Source organism: Salmo trutta, chromosome 24, assembly GCF_901001165.1.
Source record: "Salmo trutta chromosome 24, fSalTru1.1, whole genome shotgun sequence".
Taxonomy (NCBI): Eukaryota; Metazoa; Chordata; class Actinopteri; order Salmoniformes; family Salmonidae; genus Salmo; species Salmo trutta.
In genome coordinates, this window is record NC_042980.1 from 15,708,074 (window position 1) to 15,727,495 (window position 19,422).

Sequence of the window (19,422 nt, forward strand, 5' to 3'; positions counted from 1 at the left end):
ACATGTCTCGCCGCCTTAGACTAGTCATCAAACGTCAGGGCCTTTTGTCCTACACATTGTCAAGGACTGCATTTACACACCTGTGTGGTGATGTTATACAGGCCAAGGAACTAAGGAAATTAGAGAATGGAATGTGCCGTAGTGCCCTAACAACCTGTATCCTATTGTAGTTAACCGGTGCTAGGAAAGCAATATTGCTCCACACAAAGACATCCATTTATATTTGCATTAGGTTTTTATTTTTCTTAATCACTTGAAAGCTTATAAAGAGTCCAATACCTTGGTGTTTGAGTGACATAAGCAAGGATTATAAACAGGACTATAAACTGTCAGCAATGTTACAGAAAATGAAATGTCAATTTTATGTGATAACTATCATTAATAACAGGACAATATTGGTTTTATTCTATACTATAATACTGCTCTTTAGTTAGAAAAATATTCTTGTTCCATAGAATATACCTGCGCTGAGAAATGTGACCTGATGACCTCTGCTTTATTGCCATACTCAAAAAGGTACAGTAGTAATCATTTAACAAATGACAACCAAAAAAAAAAACTATGGCCTCAAGTACCATTTTTGTCTTGAATCCTGAAGAAACGCTTACAAAGTGCAACAGATAATCAAACTGGACAGTCTCCACAAGGTGCAAATTACAACAAAAAAAGGTGTGTGTACATACATGTGACAAAATGGAAATAGATTCAGGGGTCCAGTCAAATGTTGGCAAACAGTTCAATAGAATAAATGGGGTAAATGGCAACTATTTGGAATATGTTCATGTGGGAATGTTTTTTATAGTCCAAAATGAAAATGCATGATGTACCTCCTTATTTAACTACAACATGCTGTCTAGTCCATTCCTACAAATCCTACTAGCAGGAGACAGACGTCAGAGGAAAGATTTGATCATGAAGGGGGGGGGGGGTTACATTAAATCATTTTTATTATAGGCTACTTACTACTTAGATGGATGTGATTGCAAGTTAAATTTGGACTAATAAAGCAAGATAATTCCAACCCCAAATGCGCCAAAACTCAGAGGGAAAGTGGACAGCTAAAATTGGTCTGAACACAAATAATCTAAAGGTTCCCAGTAGCTGTTGAAATCCCATAGGAGACCCACTGTACATACTTCTGAATTGGTGTGCTTTATAGGATCTGACCCCATGTAAAATATGCAACTAAAACTATTAGATTTATTTTTTAAAAGCACACGTAGGTCAATCGTTAATTTGTCCATGCTGCGATAGAATGGGATTAAAAGTTTAACACCTTGCCACGATTTGTTTATTTGAAACCCTGCTGCATACATGTCTTGATAGCTGCAGGAATTTTACCAATTACAAAAAGGCCAAAATCGAGAAGAAAAAACAACAAAAAAAAACGCTTGGCTCAAATCTTTTTAAAGCTGTGACTCTGCACTCCACTCTCGCCAAAGATGCTAAGGCTTTTAACACTCAAGGTCCAGGACATCATGCTCAGAGTCCTGTAGTATGCTACAACGCATACTGTGCGGTTCAATTCACAGGAGTTATTTTTCCATGCACCTTCATTTCAAACTACACTGAGTCTGTTGCAGCAGGGAAGTGCAGTATGTTTCCTAGTGGCTGCTGGCTTTCCTCTACTTTTTAGATCTATGAGCAGCGACGTCAACTAGTATGAATATACTAAATGCACTTCTGCAATCCGTTTCAACTAAACCCTGTGTGTGTAAATCCAATTTACAGGAGATCATATCAGTTCTACTGTTCTCAAAGCTGTGCTGCTTCAGGTGGACAGTCCTTATGTAGCATGACACATACCTATAGAAGAATTCTCATGCTACCGTCTTATGGCTACGTTGTCTACAATAGAAAGGCATTTATTTTCCAAGTGCAATTCAAGCGGTTGGTACACTGAGGGAATCGATTGTACCACTGCAGCTCCCAGGAAGACTTGTCTGTTGAGGATTAAGTAGTTGAAGTTACTGCTATGTTAAAAGGAGAGGGCAGGTGAACCTTCTATAGAATTAAACTAAAGCGCTCATCTAACACAAGTGATGGACAGAGGAACAATCCAACAACCATCTCGTCATAAAACCATGTGGCCTCATGAAGATGGAGCTGGGAACATAGCATCCAGTGTGTAGACTGGAGAGGATTAGATGTGATCCAGCTAGAAAGGTTTTGTTTCTATGGTCTCCACCGCATTGCAATGACAGCCATAACATAGTGTGAATTCAAAAGGTCAAAGAGCATTTAAGTAACATAGATACCCAAAGTGTCAATCAACATAAAAACAGGACAGGGGGCAGCCATTGAATGGATGTGTCCTTGAAAAATGTATTAAAACAAGAGGAAATCAAAGATTGAAATATAAAAGAACAAGTAATAAAGGCAAGGCAATCTCAGTTATGGCCATTTATGTCTCTTTAAATATTTACCTTTTCTAACAGAATATATCTACAGAAGCATTTGGCCATTTGTACACAGTGATTCCTTTGCGTACACGCCATTATTTCTCAATATCTGTAAAAATGTGCCTATTTACAAGTTTGTACAGCCACCCAACAGAGCTCTCTCCATCTCCCAGAGAACCCCATCCACTTAAAGCAGGACACCTGAGTTTTCAAAACGAATGCTTCCAATCTCCACCGCACATTTCACAGGATATCAAGGGAGATGCTCACATGCGCTCGCACACACTGACTCTCACACAACCACACAAACTAAAGAAAGTTACATACTCCCCCAAAGGCTGCAGATAGACATTTCGGAATAAGCCACACCAACTTTTTTTAATCAATGGTTCTTTTAGAAGAATTGTGAGTGAAATCCCCCCCCCCCCTCCCTAAAATAAACTGCACTCATATTGGAGTTATTGAGACTAAGATGTCTTACAGCAGGTGGAAGTCAAGGTGGCAGATTATCAACTAGCCACTGACTGTCCCCAATGTGACAATATGTTGGCGTGGACAAGTAGAGATAAAGTGGGTTGAGGTTTTGCTTTAGGCGAATGAGTGATGAGAACTTCCTGGGAGACTTCATCTTGGCTGTTGATGTCAGAGGCCATGGACTGACTGCTGCTATGGGTGGGAGGTGGATGGGTGCTGGACACAGCAGGTCTCACTGAGAGGAGGCGGCCCCGGGTAGAGAGAACCTGCAGAAGCAAAGGAGGAATTAAAAATGGGAAGACGTAGCTTGGAATGGAGGTGTGAGAAACAACAGGTCTGTACCCTAATGTTGGGATAAATTGAAAATGTATGAGCAGAAAACTTGAAGCTATAACCTAAATCAAATCACGGAGGCAATGATGGTATTGCCATTACCTCTGTAGTCTCTGCACTAGTTCAGACACCAGGGAGTCAGAGATGCCAGGATATGACTCTTCTGCCAGGAAAATGGCCTCCCTCAACTCATCTACAGCCTCTGGCTTGCCATTGGTCGCCTCAACCTGCTTCTCTTTTAACTGCAAGGGAAGGAAAGACCGTTTACTGTAGGCTTGTCAAACTCATTCCATGTAGGGCCTAGTGTTTGCGGGTTTTTTTTTTTCTTTCAATTAACACCTAGACAAGCAGGTGAGGGGAGTCCTATACTAATTAGTGACCTTCAATCAAGTACAAGTGAGGAGCGAAAACCCTAAGACACTTGGCCCTCTGTGGAATGAGTTTGACACATAGTTTACTGGATCATCCTAATAGAGTACCCACAGTATAAAAGTCATAATACCCATAAAACCTAGCGGTCAAACAGGGAAATTGTTCCAATTGTATTTCCACCATACGGGATTTTAGAAACACTTAAAATAAATGCTGTTTACGTGTAGGCTTATCCTGGCGTGATGTTTTTATAACCATGCAAATCTCTCTAGGACAAGCTGACTTTTATCAATATATTCACCCCCCAAAAATGAAACGCTAATTAGCTGCTAATGTGGCTATCATAAAGAACTACAAATGCCATAATTATGTGGACGAGACTGCAGAATCGAGGCAAATGTAAGAATCTCTGGATTAACTATCTAATGTTAGCTAAATGTAGTAATGAATAAATTGGCAACATTTCTTTAAAAATTCTGTGAACTGTCTTGTGCAAGTTTTAAACTGACAACTGTCAGCGAAGGTTTCAGATTGTGATGACGTGCACCATGGCATTTTTTTGCCTTTACCTCCCTTATCTCACATCATTTGCTCACACTGTATATAGTCTTATTTTTTCTACTGCATCATTGATTGTATGTTGTTTTATTCCATGTGTAACTCTGTGTTGTTGTATGTGTCGAACTGCTTTGCTTTATCTTGGCCAGGTAGCAATTGTAAATGAGAACTTGTTCTCAACTTGCCTACCTGGTTAAATAAAGGTGAAATAAAAAAATAAAAAAGGAGCTTGCAAGGATTTGTAGTTTTGCATTAAGTCTACTTCGATGGTAATTAGCATTTCCAAATCTGACAGTAAATAGAGCCCAATATATTGATAAACGTCACCTTGTCCGAGAGAGATTTACATGGTTATCAAAACGTCACGCCAGGGTAAGCCTACACGAAACACAGCCCTTATTTTAAGTGTTTCTAAAATCTCCTATGGGAAAAATGGTGGAAAAACAATTGGAACCATTTCCTCGTTTGATCGCTAGGTTTTATGGATATTATGACACCTCAACGGTGGGGCACTGTGCATGTGCATGGTGTGCAGCTGTAGCCTCAATAGCTTCAACACAGATCTCAGAACAGTTTGACACTGAATAATTTAACTTGACAGATTCTCTCATACCTTTCAGTGAAATAATAAAAATACAAATGAGAGGTCAGAAGATACCCTAAATTTGCATAAATACATTCTTACCTCAGAAAACAAAGGGGAAATTATAGTGGACAAGCTCTGTGACAAAGGCCTCTTTGGACTTTCTTGCACCTGAAAAAGGAAGTATAATCACTCATTTTACAACAATGGCTCAGAGAAAGAGCTAAAAGAAAAAGCAGAAGAGTAAGGTCAGCAGACTAAACAGATACCACATGAGATTGAAAACACCCAGAAACCACTTCCTGAACTACTCTAGTTAAAACATGATGTATATATAAAAAAACTGAAACGAGAAAGCTTGAGGTATGAATATACACTATGCTTAAAAATCTGCATTTTAGGTGAGAATAACCATGTGAATCAAACTCCCAAACTAAGTTGCATTTTTCTCTTGAAACCCCTTTCATATGACTTGTTATATTGCTATTTCAACCAGGTGCCATCTTACCTGGTTTCTCTCCAGCTCATCAGGCTGGGCGGCTCCGTTCTGGAACTTCTTGGGGTCCTTCTCCCTGATGGTGTTGAAGATCCAGTCATCGTTCCCAGAGTCGTTCCCTCCAGACGCCTGGCCATCCTGCTCCCTGACAAGACACGGCAACAACCTTTAGACAACCTCACATGGAGACAGTCAGAAGCATGCACCTTTAAAAAGAGCATATCAGTGAACTGTTCCAAAACACAATCTGGTAAACCACCCCTTCTGTGTGAATTGCAGAGAAAAGAGTGACCACGATCTGCTGAACAACACTAGAGGGCAGACGAAGGGACCAAATGAGAATGACTTACGAGTCTGACTCATCGTCGCTGGATTCCTCCCGAGACTGCTCTGCTTTCCACCTCTTGTACTTGTCCACCAGCTCCGAAAGGTAGGATGTCTTCTTGGCGTGCCGGACGATCAGCTTGTGTTTCAGCAGCTCTTTGGCAGTTGGCCTCTGAGGAGGCAGAGCGTCAAGCAAGTGTAAATATTGGATGTGCTCAACATTAGCATCGTTGCATAATGTACAGAGGGTTAACTTTCTAGAAAGAAGACCATTATCAGAATGGCAATTTGAGCTCAATTTCTCCCCAAACACCACTTACAAAGCTGGGCTCTTTGTTCAAACAGGCTTCAATGAATTCTTTGAGGGGTTTGCAGTAGTTTCCTTCCAGCGTGGGCGGGTTGTTCTTTGGGATGAGGAATAAGACCTTCATAGGGTGGAGCTCTGAGTGGGGCGGCTCTCCTTTGGCTAGCTCTATGGCCGTTATGCCTAGCGACCAGATATCCGCCTGAGACAACAATAAAAAGGGAGAACGTTTTGAGTACAAATGTGTCACACTCCCACTACACACTTCAAAACGTCATAGGAAATACCAACAGGGCCGGTTTGGTGATGCAACTGATATACAGATGGCATGATTCACTGGATGAAAGTGATAAATAACACTTCTTGAGACGTGACTAGAGATTTTTACTCAAAAGATGGAGGGTGGCATTTTATATTCACACATTAACACTCTAGCTAGTAACAACATTCACACCCACTAGAAAGGCCCGATTTAGTAGGCCTATATCAACTGAGGCTGTAATAGTCCATTTAAGGAACTACAGTCAACCCAGGATGAGAGTGTGGTGTTTCTGGTTTTCCGCATTGTGCCGCGTGTTGTGGCCGTTCCTAATGTGTCTGGTGATATTTCCATCTGTGTGCAGCGCTGTGCACGGACTTCCAGTGTGATCAAAGCAGGTCACAGAGCTGAAGCTACCTCTGCAATGCCTCTACACAACACATTTCAGTACCAGGAAAAAAATAACATCTTCATTAGACAATTATGGAAAACAGAGTTAGTATTCAAAATTGGGTTGACATTTCCATAACGTTACCTATGACCCATTATAAAACGTGGATGAACCTATAAACTGCCGTTTCATCTTAACATGGAACCTGAGAGAGAGCTTGTGGTATTTCGGACCTTTGAGTCGTACGCAGACTGTTTTATGACTTCAGGTGCCATCCAAAACGGAGTGCCCACGAACGTGTTCCTCTTTATCTGAGTGTCCGTTAACTGCCCCGCCACTCCAAAGTCTGCCAGCTTCACATCTCCTTGCTCCGACAGCAACACGTTGGCGGCTGGGGGGAAAAAACACAGTTAAATAAGACAGTTGTCCAGACATTTAAACTTAGACAATACTATGTTAAGGTGTAATATGTTGCTAAAGGGATGAAAGTAAGTGTTCTGCACAGTACCTTTAATATCTCGGTGGATTTTCTTTTCAGAGTGCAGGTACTCAAGCCCCTTCAGGATCTCTCTGACAATTGTGGCTATCTGAGTTTCGTCCAAGGCACCCGGCTCCAACTGAAACAGAAAAAGGCTTGTGTCGAGGTCTTCCTGAACCAATATTTGGTTAGGCTACTTGCATGCACCGTGACCAAAATGTGATTATAAACTGGGTGGTTCCAGCCCTGAATGCTGATTGGCTGTCAGCCGTGGAATGAGACCGTATACCATGGGTATGACAAAACATTTATTTTACTGCTTTAAATTACGTTGGTAACCAGTTTATAATAGCAATAAGGCACATCGGGGGTTTGTGGTTTATGGCTAATTAACCACTGCTAATGGTTGTATCCAGGCACTCCGCGATGCATCGTGCCTAAGAACAGCAGTTAGCCGTGGTATATTGGCCATATACCACACCTCCTCGTGCCTGATTGCTTAATTATAGCCTTTGAAATGTGTAGGCCTACATCACCTCAATCTTAGGGAAACTTACCAAATCCAGAGCTGATCCTCCTCCTAAATATTCCATAATAATCCATAATTTTGCATCCTGAAAATGAGAATATTTTAGAAATCACGCAGTCTCCATTAAAACAGATCAACCTTTACAGTTATAATTTAGCATCATACTGGAATAGAGTGGAAGGGGAAATTAAATCTCAAAATCAAGACAGCGCTAATCTCCTCCCTTCACTTTCATAAAAATTCAACCATTTTCATACATATTAAAAGGCAGCTTAAGCTAAGCACTTCAGCCAGCCCTTCCCCCAGTGAGTCTAGGGGAGCCAATCGCAGCACATCTGGCCGCATCAGGGATCATATTAGATAACGGACAATTAGGTCATTTAAGGTATGAAGCCATAACAGTCTAGTGACGCCTGGACCAAGTGCAGTTCAATAAAGCAGCACATTAACAATGTGCTTTGGAGGAGGAAATGAAGTACTGCTGAAGCCCCTTTGCTTTCATTCGGCGTAGTGGCCTAAAGCCTGGCGTCCTATTGGACAGTTTAGGCCTACACGTTATTATAGCAGACTTGATAACCTTGAAATAGCGTAATACACCATTTCTAAAGGGGAGGCTAGCCTTAGGTCAAAGAAATACTGAGGTTCTAGATATACCAGTCCAGTGTGTAGGCCAAAACGTCAAAACAAGACCATACAGACTCTTTATGATCCATAAGTCAGTCAGCCTCCCTGGCATGAACCTCTTCAGTCTGAGATGCAGCCTGTGTTGTGAGTGCATCAGCAGCAGCTTGACATCCTAACTAACCAGAAAGTATCCTCAGTATGGGAGCAGACAGAGCATTTCCTATGTAAACCATAACCAAATCAAACAGTAGGTGAAGTAATGGGCCCTGCACTGAGCCAATCACATGGGAGAAGAACCCCTTCGTCTTAGGGAGGGAGCAAGCCTACGGTGAGAGCAGACATGAGAGTTACACACACTCTCAATAGCCTCCATCAGACAGAGCACGTCACCTGTGGTCTTAAGAAGTGTCTTCTCACTAGTAAGCAATGTGGAAGAGTGCATGTTTTAGATGCTGGTGGCTGATCCTTACACAATACTAGACACACAGCCATGCACTGACCCAAACCGAAGCCCTCACAGCTAACAATACCCGAGAGATTAGGAAGTAGCCTATGCACTCATACGGCCCATAAGGAAGAGCAATGATCCGGCACAAATATAAAATACTTCATGACCAACTCCGCAGAAGAAAACTTCTATACCAAAAGGTTGGAAGTCAGGGGGGAAATATCTGAATAATATATAAATGAACCAAATTGAAACCTCTGACAGTTGCAATATGGTTTATTTATAATATAACTTCTATGTCATTAAGGGCATTCTCCCCGAGTGGCCATTTTTGTTTCTAAATGGCTGTGCATGCTGCGGAAGTGATTTCCCCCTTATAGACAGGTAACGTAGGCCGTGTGGTTATACTTCCTAGTCGTCAAAACCACCCTCGAGCTAGATTGGATCCCCTCACGGGACGGACCGTATGTTTGACACCCCTGTTCTATATGATTGGCCTACCTTTACAGAGACTGCATAAGATCAGTATGCATAGATGCCCTTGGACGGCCTGATAGACAATTAGCCTGTAGCCTATAGCACTGTCTGAACAGGGTGCGAGTATGGGCAGAATGAGCCCGGCTGTTGCTAGCTGGCTGGCTTCTCCAGAGCAGAGCTGGAAGGCTGTCAGGCGTCTCTCTCTGAGCAGATGTTGGGGTCTGAGCCGTATGATCCAGCACGCCGAGGGCTGGGGTAGCACCTGCTGCCTGCCCCACTGTTAGTCACGCACGCAACGCTAGCCTCCCTCCCTCTTCATCCATCCATCAGCACAACTGGAGCCGACAGCCCACTGGCACTCTCCCTACTGGCCTTAAGTAAACCACTAACACACAACATGCTCTGTGGGAGCCACTTAAGCCCCATCACATGTAAGTCTACTAGTACTCGGTCTACTCCACATTCACTTCAAACTTATGGTTGACAGCAACCGAGGCCGGGAAATGATGCAATCTCTCAATCAAGTCAACACAGGATGCTCAATGTCTCTTGGTTTTTCATAGTGTTCCTGTCTTTGCATGACATACATTAAAGGTAATATAGGCCAATGTGAAGGGAAGTGTGATGTATGCCTGTGTGTTCTGTTCGCCAGCACCAATCCATGCCATAGGCCTAATGCTCAGGCACAATTCATGGGAGCCTTGTCCCATTGCCCGTATGAATGATTTATTGACCCACATATAGTTGTCTGCAATTGTTACACATACCACCACTGACAACTATACTTAAAACTACACTAAATCTGTAACACAAATAGAGCACAGCATCTGAAGTGTGTAGAAAAAAACACTTTTATTTATTTTTTAAATAAGGACAATTTGTGGATTGACCATCTAGCCTAAATCCTCTCTCACAGCAATCTGCGATTACATTTGGTTTAGTCAACTTACCTTCAGATATGATCCATAATACTTGGTAACGAAGGGACTGTCACACTGGCTAAGGACTGTTATTTCCTGTTGGATGTCTTCGATTTCATCCTCTGCCTCCTCCAGGTCAATTATCTTAATGGCCACTACTTTCTGAGTCCGATTGTCAATGCCTTTGAACACCTCTCCAAAAGAGCCTTTCCCTATCCTCTCCAGCTTGGTGAACAACTCCTCCGGATCAGCTTTAAAGTTCTGAGGGAAGGAGAGAAACAAAGTGGGTTGGAGTAAAAACAGCAGAGCAGGCATGGTTCAATCACAGGTAAATAAGGACCATGCAATCAAGAGATTTAGCATAGGTTTTTAGTTTATGGTTGTAGCCTGTTTGGGTTTAGTTCATAGGTCTAAAAGTAGTGCTGTTGAAAAACAATAGATATTTGCCAATATATCGTATCCTTTTGACAATACTGCAATATTATTTTTCTACCTTCACCAACATTTATTTTTTATATACATTTATTTTTTAATAGGGAGCCCAATTGTTTTCAGCACTTATTTCCATGACTGATCAAAACTTGTTTTCTCATGGCTCCCTCTTTCTTGTCCCTCGTCTCGCAATACATATCACATCGGCACCTATGTATCATGATAACATTGCATCGTGAGGTCCCTGGCAATTCTCAGCCCGACTTAAAAAACGGTTTCATATCTGGGTTAAAAAGGTCAACAAAATGTGTATGGTGCATTTCAAACCAGCTATGCCTTTTAGAGCAAATGGCAAGACGCAGACTGTAGACGTGAAACAAAACTTAGCATAAAACATTGCCACTGCAGAGGAGCACGCCGTGGTACATTTCAATTAGCCTAGTGTGGTCATGTCTATTTATGATCTGCTGTGTTCATTTTACGATATTAGGCCTTATGACAAGGGGGGGGCTAAAATAAAGTGTTACCAAATATTACCCAGGCTGACTATTCAATGCAAAGCGTGCTTGTCCAGCACTAGCGGGTTGCAAAGGTAATGAGAACATTCAAGGCTCTAAAGCTATTAGTTGCATTTATGAACCTGTAGCGCGTGAACACAAGGCCACATAATAGCTCTATAGGCTTTGCACAAAGTACTCTGCTAATAAATGACTAGAATGTAAATGTATTAGGGCTGCGTAGCCTGCGTTCAGTTCTTCATGCTTCATTAGGCCGATCATGAAATGCTATAATACAAATGAATCTGGGGGAGTCACAGCTTTGCCGTCCCAAAAGCAGGAACCAATAACATCTTTATACTTCCTGCAGTGCAACGATTAACTGCCTGAAGCACTTTTGTTGCAGCATAAAATAACTTGCATGACAAAAATAGTGTGAAGGCACATTTTCTAGTCACAATACCACTTGAAAAATCGACGGACGATGTCCAATTAATTTCAATAGAGGCATAAAGATTTCATATTCCTACACACTAATAACATTCTGATAACCACTAAGGGACATTCTGGAGATTGACTTGATTTGCTTGCACCAGAATTATAGTTTAATTTACCAGATAAACAATGCCTGTGCAGCCATTGCTCTCAAGACATCCCCTAGAGAATGTTGTAAATCTGCCACAAAAAAAGGGATAGAGGGGTCTCATTAACTTGAGTTTCCAAGAGAGGTTTAAGTCAAAAGACTGAAAAGGGCGGGGGTGAAGAAAAACGAAGCAAGGAAAACAAAAGCCCAAAACAGCAGAGTGGTCATCCAGGTGAAAATCATCCTGTTGAGTCTGACTTTGGTGGTCACAATGGGGAAAAACAACACTGGGCACTGTTACTACAGATTCCACATGCTGGAAAAACACTTGCTGTTCCCACAGTCAGCAGGTTTATCACGACTGCTAAAGCTGCCTGAAACCTCCCTTTAAAAGCATGCGTTTGATCCTCTACCAGCTGCACCACCCGATTGTGTGGTCCACTGCAGTCAGTCCGAGCCCTGAGGGCTGAAGCTCATCGGCTCCCCCCCAACCCCATATACAAATTCCATATCGCCCTCTCTGGACCTGCTCTCCAAGCCCATGCTGGACACAGCATGAACCAGGTTGCCACTATTCAGGAGAGGACAGTATGGAGGTGAAACATGGCTCTATTCATGCAGCTCAAGGCTAGGGCTGGCACAATTAGTGTATAAACGTGTAACCGACAATTATGGACGAAGAACGTCATGAAACTTAAATAACTGGCAATCACAAAAATAAATAAAAAAGTGGGTGAAACGAACAGCTGACTGACGACTGGACAGCTGGGCATTTGCGCAATTGAGCCCGTTTCCACGGTTACCTGGACCCTTTACAACATGATGAAACTTTTGGTCCTTGCTGAAACAAGCAAACGAGTGTTTGGTTTCCCAGACAACGCCCTCCCTCCTGCAACAGCAGCACATGAAGTCATGAGCAGCGGCGAAGAGAAAATGTGCCTCAAAAATGTAAAAAAATAAATAAATAATAAAAACTTGTAACAGTGACCATGGTCATTTGGCTGACCAATAATCGTCAGCCAAAATTGCATGACTGTCACAGCCCTACTCAAGGCTATGCCACGATGCACCATGAGAATGTCAGTCATATGCCCATTGTCTGAAAGGGGAAAGACCAAGTGACCTAGTTTTTACAAGCTAAGTCATGTCCTGGCAGTTCTTGTTAAAAAGTAAAAAGACTTACTTTCCACTGCCTCATAAAATGGCAGACACCTCAATAACATGTGGGTGATTCCTCACGAAACTAGAACAAAACCATGATATTGGGGAATTTCACAAAACGTAAATCAACAAAAGATCCTTTGGAGAATTGTTGACATTTGTATATTTGACATTAAAGCATAATAGAGAAATAATTCATTGACGTTGGAGCATGTGTGACCTTATGGTGTCTTAAAGGAGGCCTGGGTAAGGCCATAATGTTTCATCTGTAAGTGCTACAAAGCAAAAACTGGCGTCATGAAGCTTTACCACTTGCTCTGTAATGAGTAGTATTTACATTTCAATAATTTGCTTATATTAATTTATGAAGATTAGAAAATATTAGGGATGCACCGATATAACATTTTTGGCCGATTACGATATTTTCCTTGCCAAAAAAAACCCGATACAGATATCCAATATTACATTTTTTAGCTGGATTTTAAGCATTCTAGTACAGTTGAATAGTTAACAAAAACACACGGACGCAGCGGTCTAAGGAACTGCATCTCAGTGCAAGAGGCGTTATTGCAGTTCCTGGTTCGAATCCAGGCTGTATCACATCCGGCCGTGATTGGGAGTCCCATAGGGCGGCGCACAATTGGCCCAGCGTCGTCCGGGTTTGGCGGGGGTAGGCCGTCATTGTAAATAATTTGTTCTTAACTTACTTGCCTAGTAAAATAAAGGTTACACACACCACAAAAAGTTGTTGGCATTTACGCATGTCCCCATTACCAGTAAAACAATCAAAATCTATATATTTCACTTACTTGCTGTGCTGCTTCGTTGTTCATTTGATCAGTCATTTCATTCTCAACCAGGATTTCATCATACATGTCAAGCAGTGAAGTTTCAGCTCTGTCTGTGGCCTCTCCCTCTGAGCCCGTTTCCATCTGGTCCAGCCGTGTATGTAACATTTCACGTAAACCCTGTTTCTTGTCTGCATTGAAGTAGCAGTCTTTGTACCCAGCATCGAGCATGGTGGCGACACAGTAAAGAGGCTCAGAGAGAATGCCACCGAATCGCTTGTTCATAGCCTCGAGTACTTTTGTACGTTTTAACTAAAAATGTAGTATTAACCCACGGTCTGTCGGCAGGTTTTTTTAGCAGGCGTTTCAATACCATGACAGAGGGTATCACGTCTGCTGCAGACGCAGTTGATTAGCTTATTTCTCAAGTTAGTTGTTCAAATGGAGCTAGGAGTGCGTTCATGTTTCCAAGTTTCAAACATGTTCTCAAATGCCATTGAAATGGCGGCAGCGGTATGAGAACAAACACATTCTTGAGCATGCAATACGGCTTTTCTCAGTACGAAATCCTCGTCGACCCATTGTGCCGTCAGACTCAGCATGCTCATGGGTCTGACATCACTGGTCCAAATGTCAGTCGTGAAGCTAATAGCAGTGACGCCCATAGCAAGAAGCTCACAGATCTGCATTTCAACAATACCGTGCAACTCCAGTAGGGAAACATCTGAAAACCAGCCCCTACTTGGTAGTGTGTACTGGTGCTTGACCAGTCGGCAAAAGCCATCATCCACGACAGAACGGTTGATTGTCAAGGGCAATGAATTCCATTAGCTTGGCGTTAATGGATTTCGCCTTTGAGTTGCCTCGCTGAAATTTTCTTACTCTTTCAAATGACTCCTCGACTTGAACTTGTTCAGTTGTTGGAAGTGCACTTAGTATTTTTCTGCTATTGTTCTGTGGTAGCACTGTATTTTTCGTGGCGTCATTACATCATCTACCTACCTTATATAGGTATGCACGTCAGCTTTGTGCAAAACCGAAGTCGTCGGCATTAAACTTGACATCGGGCCGATGCTGGCATTTTTAGCTAATATCGGACGATTCCGATAGGCACACCGATATATCGTGCATTGCTAAAAAAAAATAAACATGAATATAGAAAATACGATTTTTGATTTGGCAAATTTGTCAATATATTGTTGAACATAATATACTCTAGGGGCATAGCAAAGTTCCAGTGGGATTTCTGCTAGTTTTAAAGTTAAGATACAAATGTAAAATATATGTCAACAATCCTTCCTCTAGAAGGACCCTTCTACGGATTACATTTAGTGAAAAACACCATAGTGCCCACAAAGCTCATCACTAAGCTAAAGACCATGGGACTAAACCCCTCCCTCTGCAACTGGATCCTGCACTTCCTGATGGTAAGGGTAGGTAACACCACATCCGCCACGCTGATCCTCAACACAGGGGCCCCTCAGGGGCACGTGTTCAGTCCCCTCCTGTACTCCCTGTTCACTCATTACTGCACGGCCAGGCACGACTCCAACACCATCATTAAGTTTGCCAATGACAACAGCGGTAGGCCTGATCACCGACAACGATGAGACAGCCTATAGGGAGGAGCTCAGAGACCTGGAAGTGTGGTGCCAGGAATACAACCTCTCCCTCAAAGTGATCAAGAAAAAGGAGATGATAGTGGAAAAGGAGGGCAAAGCAAACCCGCATTCTCATCGACGGGGCTGTAGTGGAGCAGGTTGAGAGCTTCAAGTTCCTTGGTGTCCACATCAACAAACTATCCTGGTGCAAACACTCCAACACAGTTGTGAAGAGGGCACGACAACACCTATTCCCCCACAGAAGACTGAAAAGACTTGGCATGGGTCCTCAGATCCTCAAAAGGCTCTACAGCTGCACCATCGAGAGCATCCTGACTGGTTTCATCACCGCCTGGTATGGCAACTGCTCAGCCTCCGACCGCAAGGCGCTGCAGAGGGTAGTGCCTATGGCCCAGTACATTACTGGGGCCAAGCTTCCTGCCACCCAGGACCTCTATAAGTGGTTAGAGCGTTGGGCCAGTAACCGAAAGGTTGCTGGATCGAATCCCCGAGTTGACAAGGTAAAATACCTGTCGTTCTTCCCCTGAACAAGGCAGTTAACCCACTGTTCCTAGGCCATCATTGTAAATAAGAATATGTTCTTAACTGACTTGGGTAGTTAAATAAAAAATACAGGGGGTGCCGGTACCGAGTCAATGTGCGGGGGTACAGGTTAGTCGAGGTAAAATGACTATGCATAGATAATAAACAGCGAGTAGTAGCAGCAGTGTAAAAGAAAATGCAATGCAGATAGTCCAGGTAGCCATTTGATAAGCTGCCATTTGATAAGCTGTCAATTTTTTAGGGCCTTCCTCTGACACGCCGAATCCAGGCGTGTCAGAGGAAGGCCCTAAAAAATTGACAGCTTATCAAATGGCAGCTTATCAAATGGCTACCTGGACTATCTGCATTGCAGCAGTGTAAAAGAATAGTCATTTTACCTCGACTAACCTGTACCCCCGCACATTGACTCGGTACCGGCACCCCCTGTATTTTTTATTTAACTACCCAAGTCAGTTAAGAACATATTCTTATTTACAATGATGGCCTAGGAACAGTGGGTTAACTGCCTTGTTCAGGGGAAGAACGACAGGTATTTTACCTTGTCAGCTCGGGGATTCGATCCAGCAACCTTTCGGTTACTGGCCCAACGCTCTAACCACTAGGCTACCTGCCACCCCTGTATATAGCCTCCTTATTGTTCCTCTTTTATTTTTTACTTCAGTTTATTTAGTAAATATTTTTCTTAACTCTTATTTTTCTTAAAACTGCATTGTTGGTTAAGGGCTTGTAAGTAAGTATTTCACAATAAGGGGCTGTAGTGAATGTGACATTTGATTTGAATTTGAGCCTAACCAAAATCCAAACGGAGATTCATTGAAAACAATCTGACATGGATTGATTTTGAGTCCCCACGCTTGTCTTAAGCAGTGCGATGGAGCTGTCCCAATCAAAACAGTTCTGAAATGATCATCTAACTGACCACACGCGGGTATATAGCCTATTGCTTCAAATGTATTACAAGGATTGGATGAGTTTTGGAGTTTCAGTAAGAAACAATTTGATACATGCCTTATATTAATTGCATTACCCTACTTTTTCCCCAATATTTTCCTTATTCAGTTATATTTTTCCCACAATAATTCTTTTTGGAGCTATCCAGTTGTAGTTAAGAAAACACTGCACGTGTAGTAGCAGTGGTGGAAAAAGTACCCAATTGTCAAACTTGATTAAAAGTAAAGATACCATAATAGAAAATTACTCAAGTAAAAGTCACCCTGTAAAAATACTAAGCAAGTATAAAAAGTATTTGGTTCAAAATATACTTAAGTATCAAAAGTAAAAATTATTTCATATTCTTTATATTAAGTAGATGGCACCACTTCCTTGTCTTATATTTATTCACGGATAGCCAGGGGCACACTCCAACGCTGACAAAAATTACAAACAAAGCATTTGTGTTTAGTGAGTACGCCAGATCAGAGGCAATAGGGATGACGAGGGATGTTCTCTTGATAAGTGTGTGAATTAAACCATTTTCCTGTCCTGCTGAGTATTCAAAATGTAACAAGTACTTTTGTTTGTCAGGGAAAATGTATGGCGTAAAAAGTACATTTTATTAAGGAATGTAGTGAATTAAAAGATGTCAAATAGAAATAGTAAAGTACAGATATCACCGAAACGACTTTAGTACTTTTACACCACTGCTTAGTGGTGGGCTATGCAAAGCGATGGGTGAAGTGACCTGCCTTGCAAAGTTTCGAACTGCCAGGAGGATGGTAACAAGGCGCTGCCTAGCAACCAAGAGTTTAAGAGTTTAGTGTATGCCAAATGCCGCCTCAGCATTGCGGCTACGTTTCTTACTTTACCGTTATTTAACTGGGCAAGTCAGTTAACAAATTCTTATTTTCAATGACGGCCTAGGAACAGTGGGTTAACAGCCTTGTTCAGGGGCAGAACGACAGGTTTTTAACTTGTCAGCTCGGGAATACTAAAGCCTGTATTGTAGGTAGAACATCGCGGAAATGATTACTAGGTGGTTTGGCAGAAATCAAAGTTTTGAATTTGATACCGGTAATACCTTTCAGATATAAAAAGGCGTTGGCGGTTTGGTAAAGTTGTCGGAAAAATGTCTTAGTATGAAAGGGATATTTAAGTCTTCTACTCTTGGATTCTGAAGGACTACAGCAGCACTGGCAGAGACATGCTGCAACACATGGGGCCAATATAGCCACATCTCTGCTCAACATTCATATGACTAAATAGATCGGCCTCATCAGTGGGACTAGCTGGTAAAAACAAAAAAACGAGTAAACACAACTAGCTAGTGTGGGTGTGACAATATCAATAATAAAGTCGACTTCCTTGAGTCAGTGACGACGTTACAGTAGCTATGGAGTATGCTAAACTTTAAAAGTATTGCAAATAAATGTAAGTTGACCGACCACTTGAGCTGAAAGGACGGTGAAATAACTTACCTGCATCCCTGGAATGCCAGTCTGAACCGGGGAGTGAGCCATGTCGTCAGTAAAAATAAAAAATCCTCACTCAGTTGACGCTAGCTAGATAGATAAACTAGCTAATCGAGTTCGCTATCTAGCAAACCCAAATCGGAGAACGCAACGCTGTTTATGCCAAGCTAACGTTACCTTGCGTTATAGGTATTATAATCGGTGACCGAATTTACAAAAGTCTACCACGCAATCAGCTCAAAAACAGTGCTTGTTTTTTGGCTGCAACGTGCCTCTTCTTCCGCAGATAACGTTAGCAGCTGGCTAGCTAGCTACCTAAATCTTTAACATAAGCGCAAACTAGGTTCTGCGCTCTTTCCACACAAGTCTGATTAATTCGCAACGTTTTCGCAAATATCCGGTGAACATTGAGGGTAATAATAAGATATTGAATGTCTAAATTGAGGCTAGTTGTATCATTTCTTGTCCTGTCCTCATCACTTTTCTCTATTGCCGTCCGCCATCTTGATTGCTGTCATTCACATATAAGGGGAACCAATCACACTCCAGAAAAACTACAGCTGTGCTATAACGTCATAGAACGAAGGAATGACGGTCGTCACTATTTACCACATCCACAAGGTCATGGTTATGGCTAAACCACGCCTATTTAAACATTTATGTTTTTAAAATCTGATTTTAAACATAACCATAACCTTAACCACATTGCTAACCTTATTACATTAAGACGAAAAAGCACATTTTTGTTAAAATCTATTTGACTTTGTGGCTGTGGTAACTACTGACAACCAGGTATGCCCTGTATCCCTTCAGTAAAATGTATACACCTTATCTACATCTAGTTTTCGTGTGTGTCGGGTGTACATTTTTCTTCAAATATCAGAAGCCAGTAGCCCTATTTAGTAAGTAGTTACATTGGAGCTTTCTGGGAGCAAGCACACTGGTCCAACACATGGGACAAATGGAAATGTACCAACTTGAACAGGCGGGGAGGTCAATTGTCTAATTATGTCCCTAAATATCACTGTTATAATTTACTGGCTTATGCAAACCCAGTCCTCCTTTCAACATTTATGTTATAGTCTAAGGCCAATCACAAGGACAGGATGTTATTATGCCCAATTATCCCCAGACAGATTAGATTAATGTAAGTGAGCTTAAGTAAGAGCCATGACAAAAATTGTCTCTCCATGTTTTTTAAGCAATGACAAGGAAAAAAATGGTTCCAGTTATTTAATCAAATCAAGAAAAAAAGTAACTTCGATATAAAAAGAATGCAACATATACAAGTGTACAAAATGAATCCTGATCTAGGGACATTGGAATGTTTTACAACCCCCTAGAGCCGATTGATGCACCAGTGGGCAGTGGTGTAAAGTACTTAAGTAAAAAATATTTTAAAGTACTACTTTGAAA

General features: G+C 41.8%; 1 protein-coding gene across 1 annotated transcript; it reads right to left on the reverse strand.

The window, feature by feature from the left end:
• Nucleotides 1-216: 216 nt before the first annotated feature.
• LOC115160801 (serine/threonine-protein kinase 24) lies at nucleotides 217-18,535 on the reverse strand. The gene is made up of 11 exons (XM_029711225.1): nucleotides 18,013-18,535; nucleotides 10,003-10,233; nucleotides 7,532-7,588; nucleotides 7,005-7,113; nucleotides 6,730-6,887; nucleotides 5,863-6,048; nucleotides 5,569-5,714; nucleotides 5,231-5,363; nucleotides 4,825-4,893; nucleotides 3,312-3,451; nucleotides 217-3,142 (listed from the first exon to the last, which is right to left on the reverse strand). The coding sequence occupies exons 1-11, from the start codon at nucleotides 18,052-18,054 to the stop codon at nucleotides 3,109-3,111; spliced, it is 1,305 nt and encodes a 434-aa protein (XP_029567085.1). The 5' UTR covers nucleotides 18,055-18,535; the 3' UTR covers nucleotides 217-3,108.
• Between the last annotated feature and the right edge of the window lie 887 nt (nucleotides 18,536-19,422).

What these genes read in the sequence shown, in the direction of transcription:
- LOC115160801 (XM_029711225.1), bottom strand. Translation starts at nt 18,054, where the DNA reads ATGGCTCACTCCCCGGTTCAGACTGGCATTCCAGGGATGCAG. An exon ending in AATCCACCGAGATATTAAAG is followed by an intron (nt 6,888 to 7,004) that starts GTACTGTGCAGA and finishes TTTTCCCCCCAG; the next exon opens with CCGCCAACGTGTTGCTGTCG. An exon ending in AGTCTGCGTACGACTCAAAG is followed by an intron (nt 6,049 to 6,729) that starts GTCCGAAATACC and finishes TTGTTGTCTCAG; the next exon opens with GCGGATATCTGGTCGCTAGG.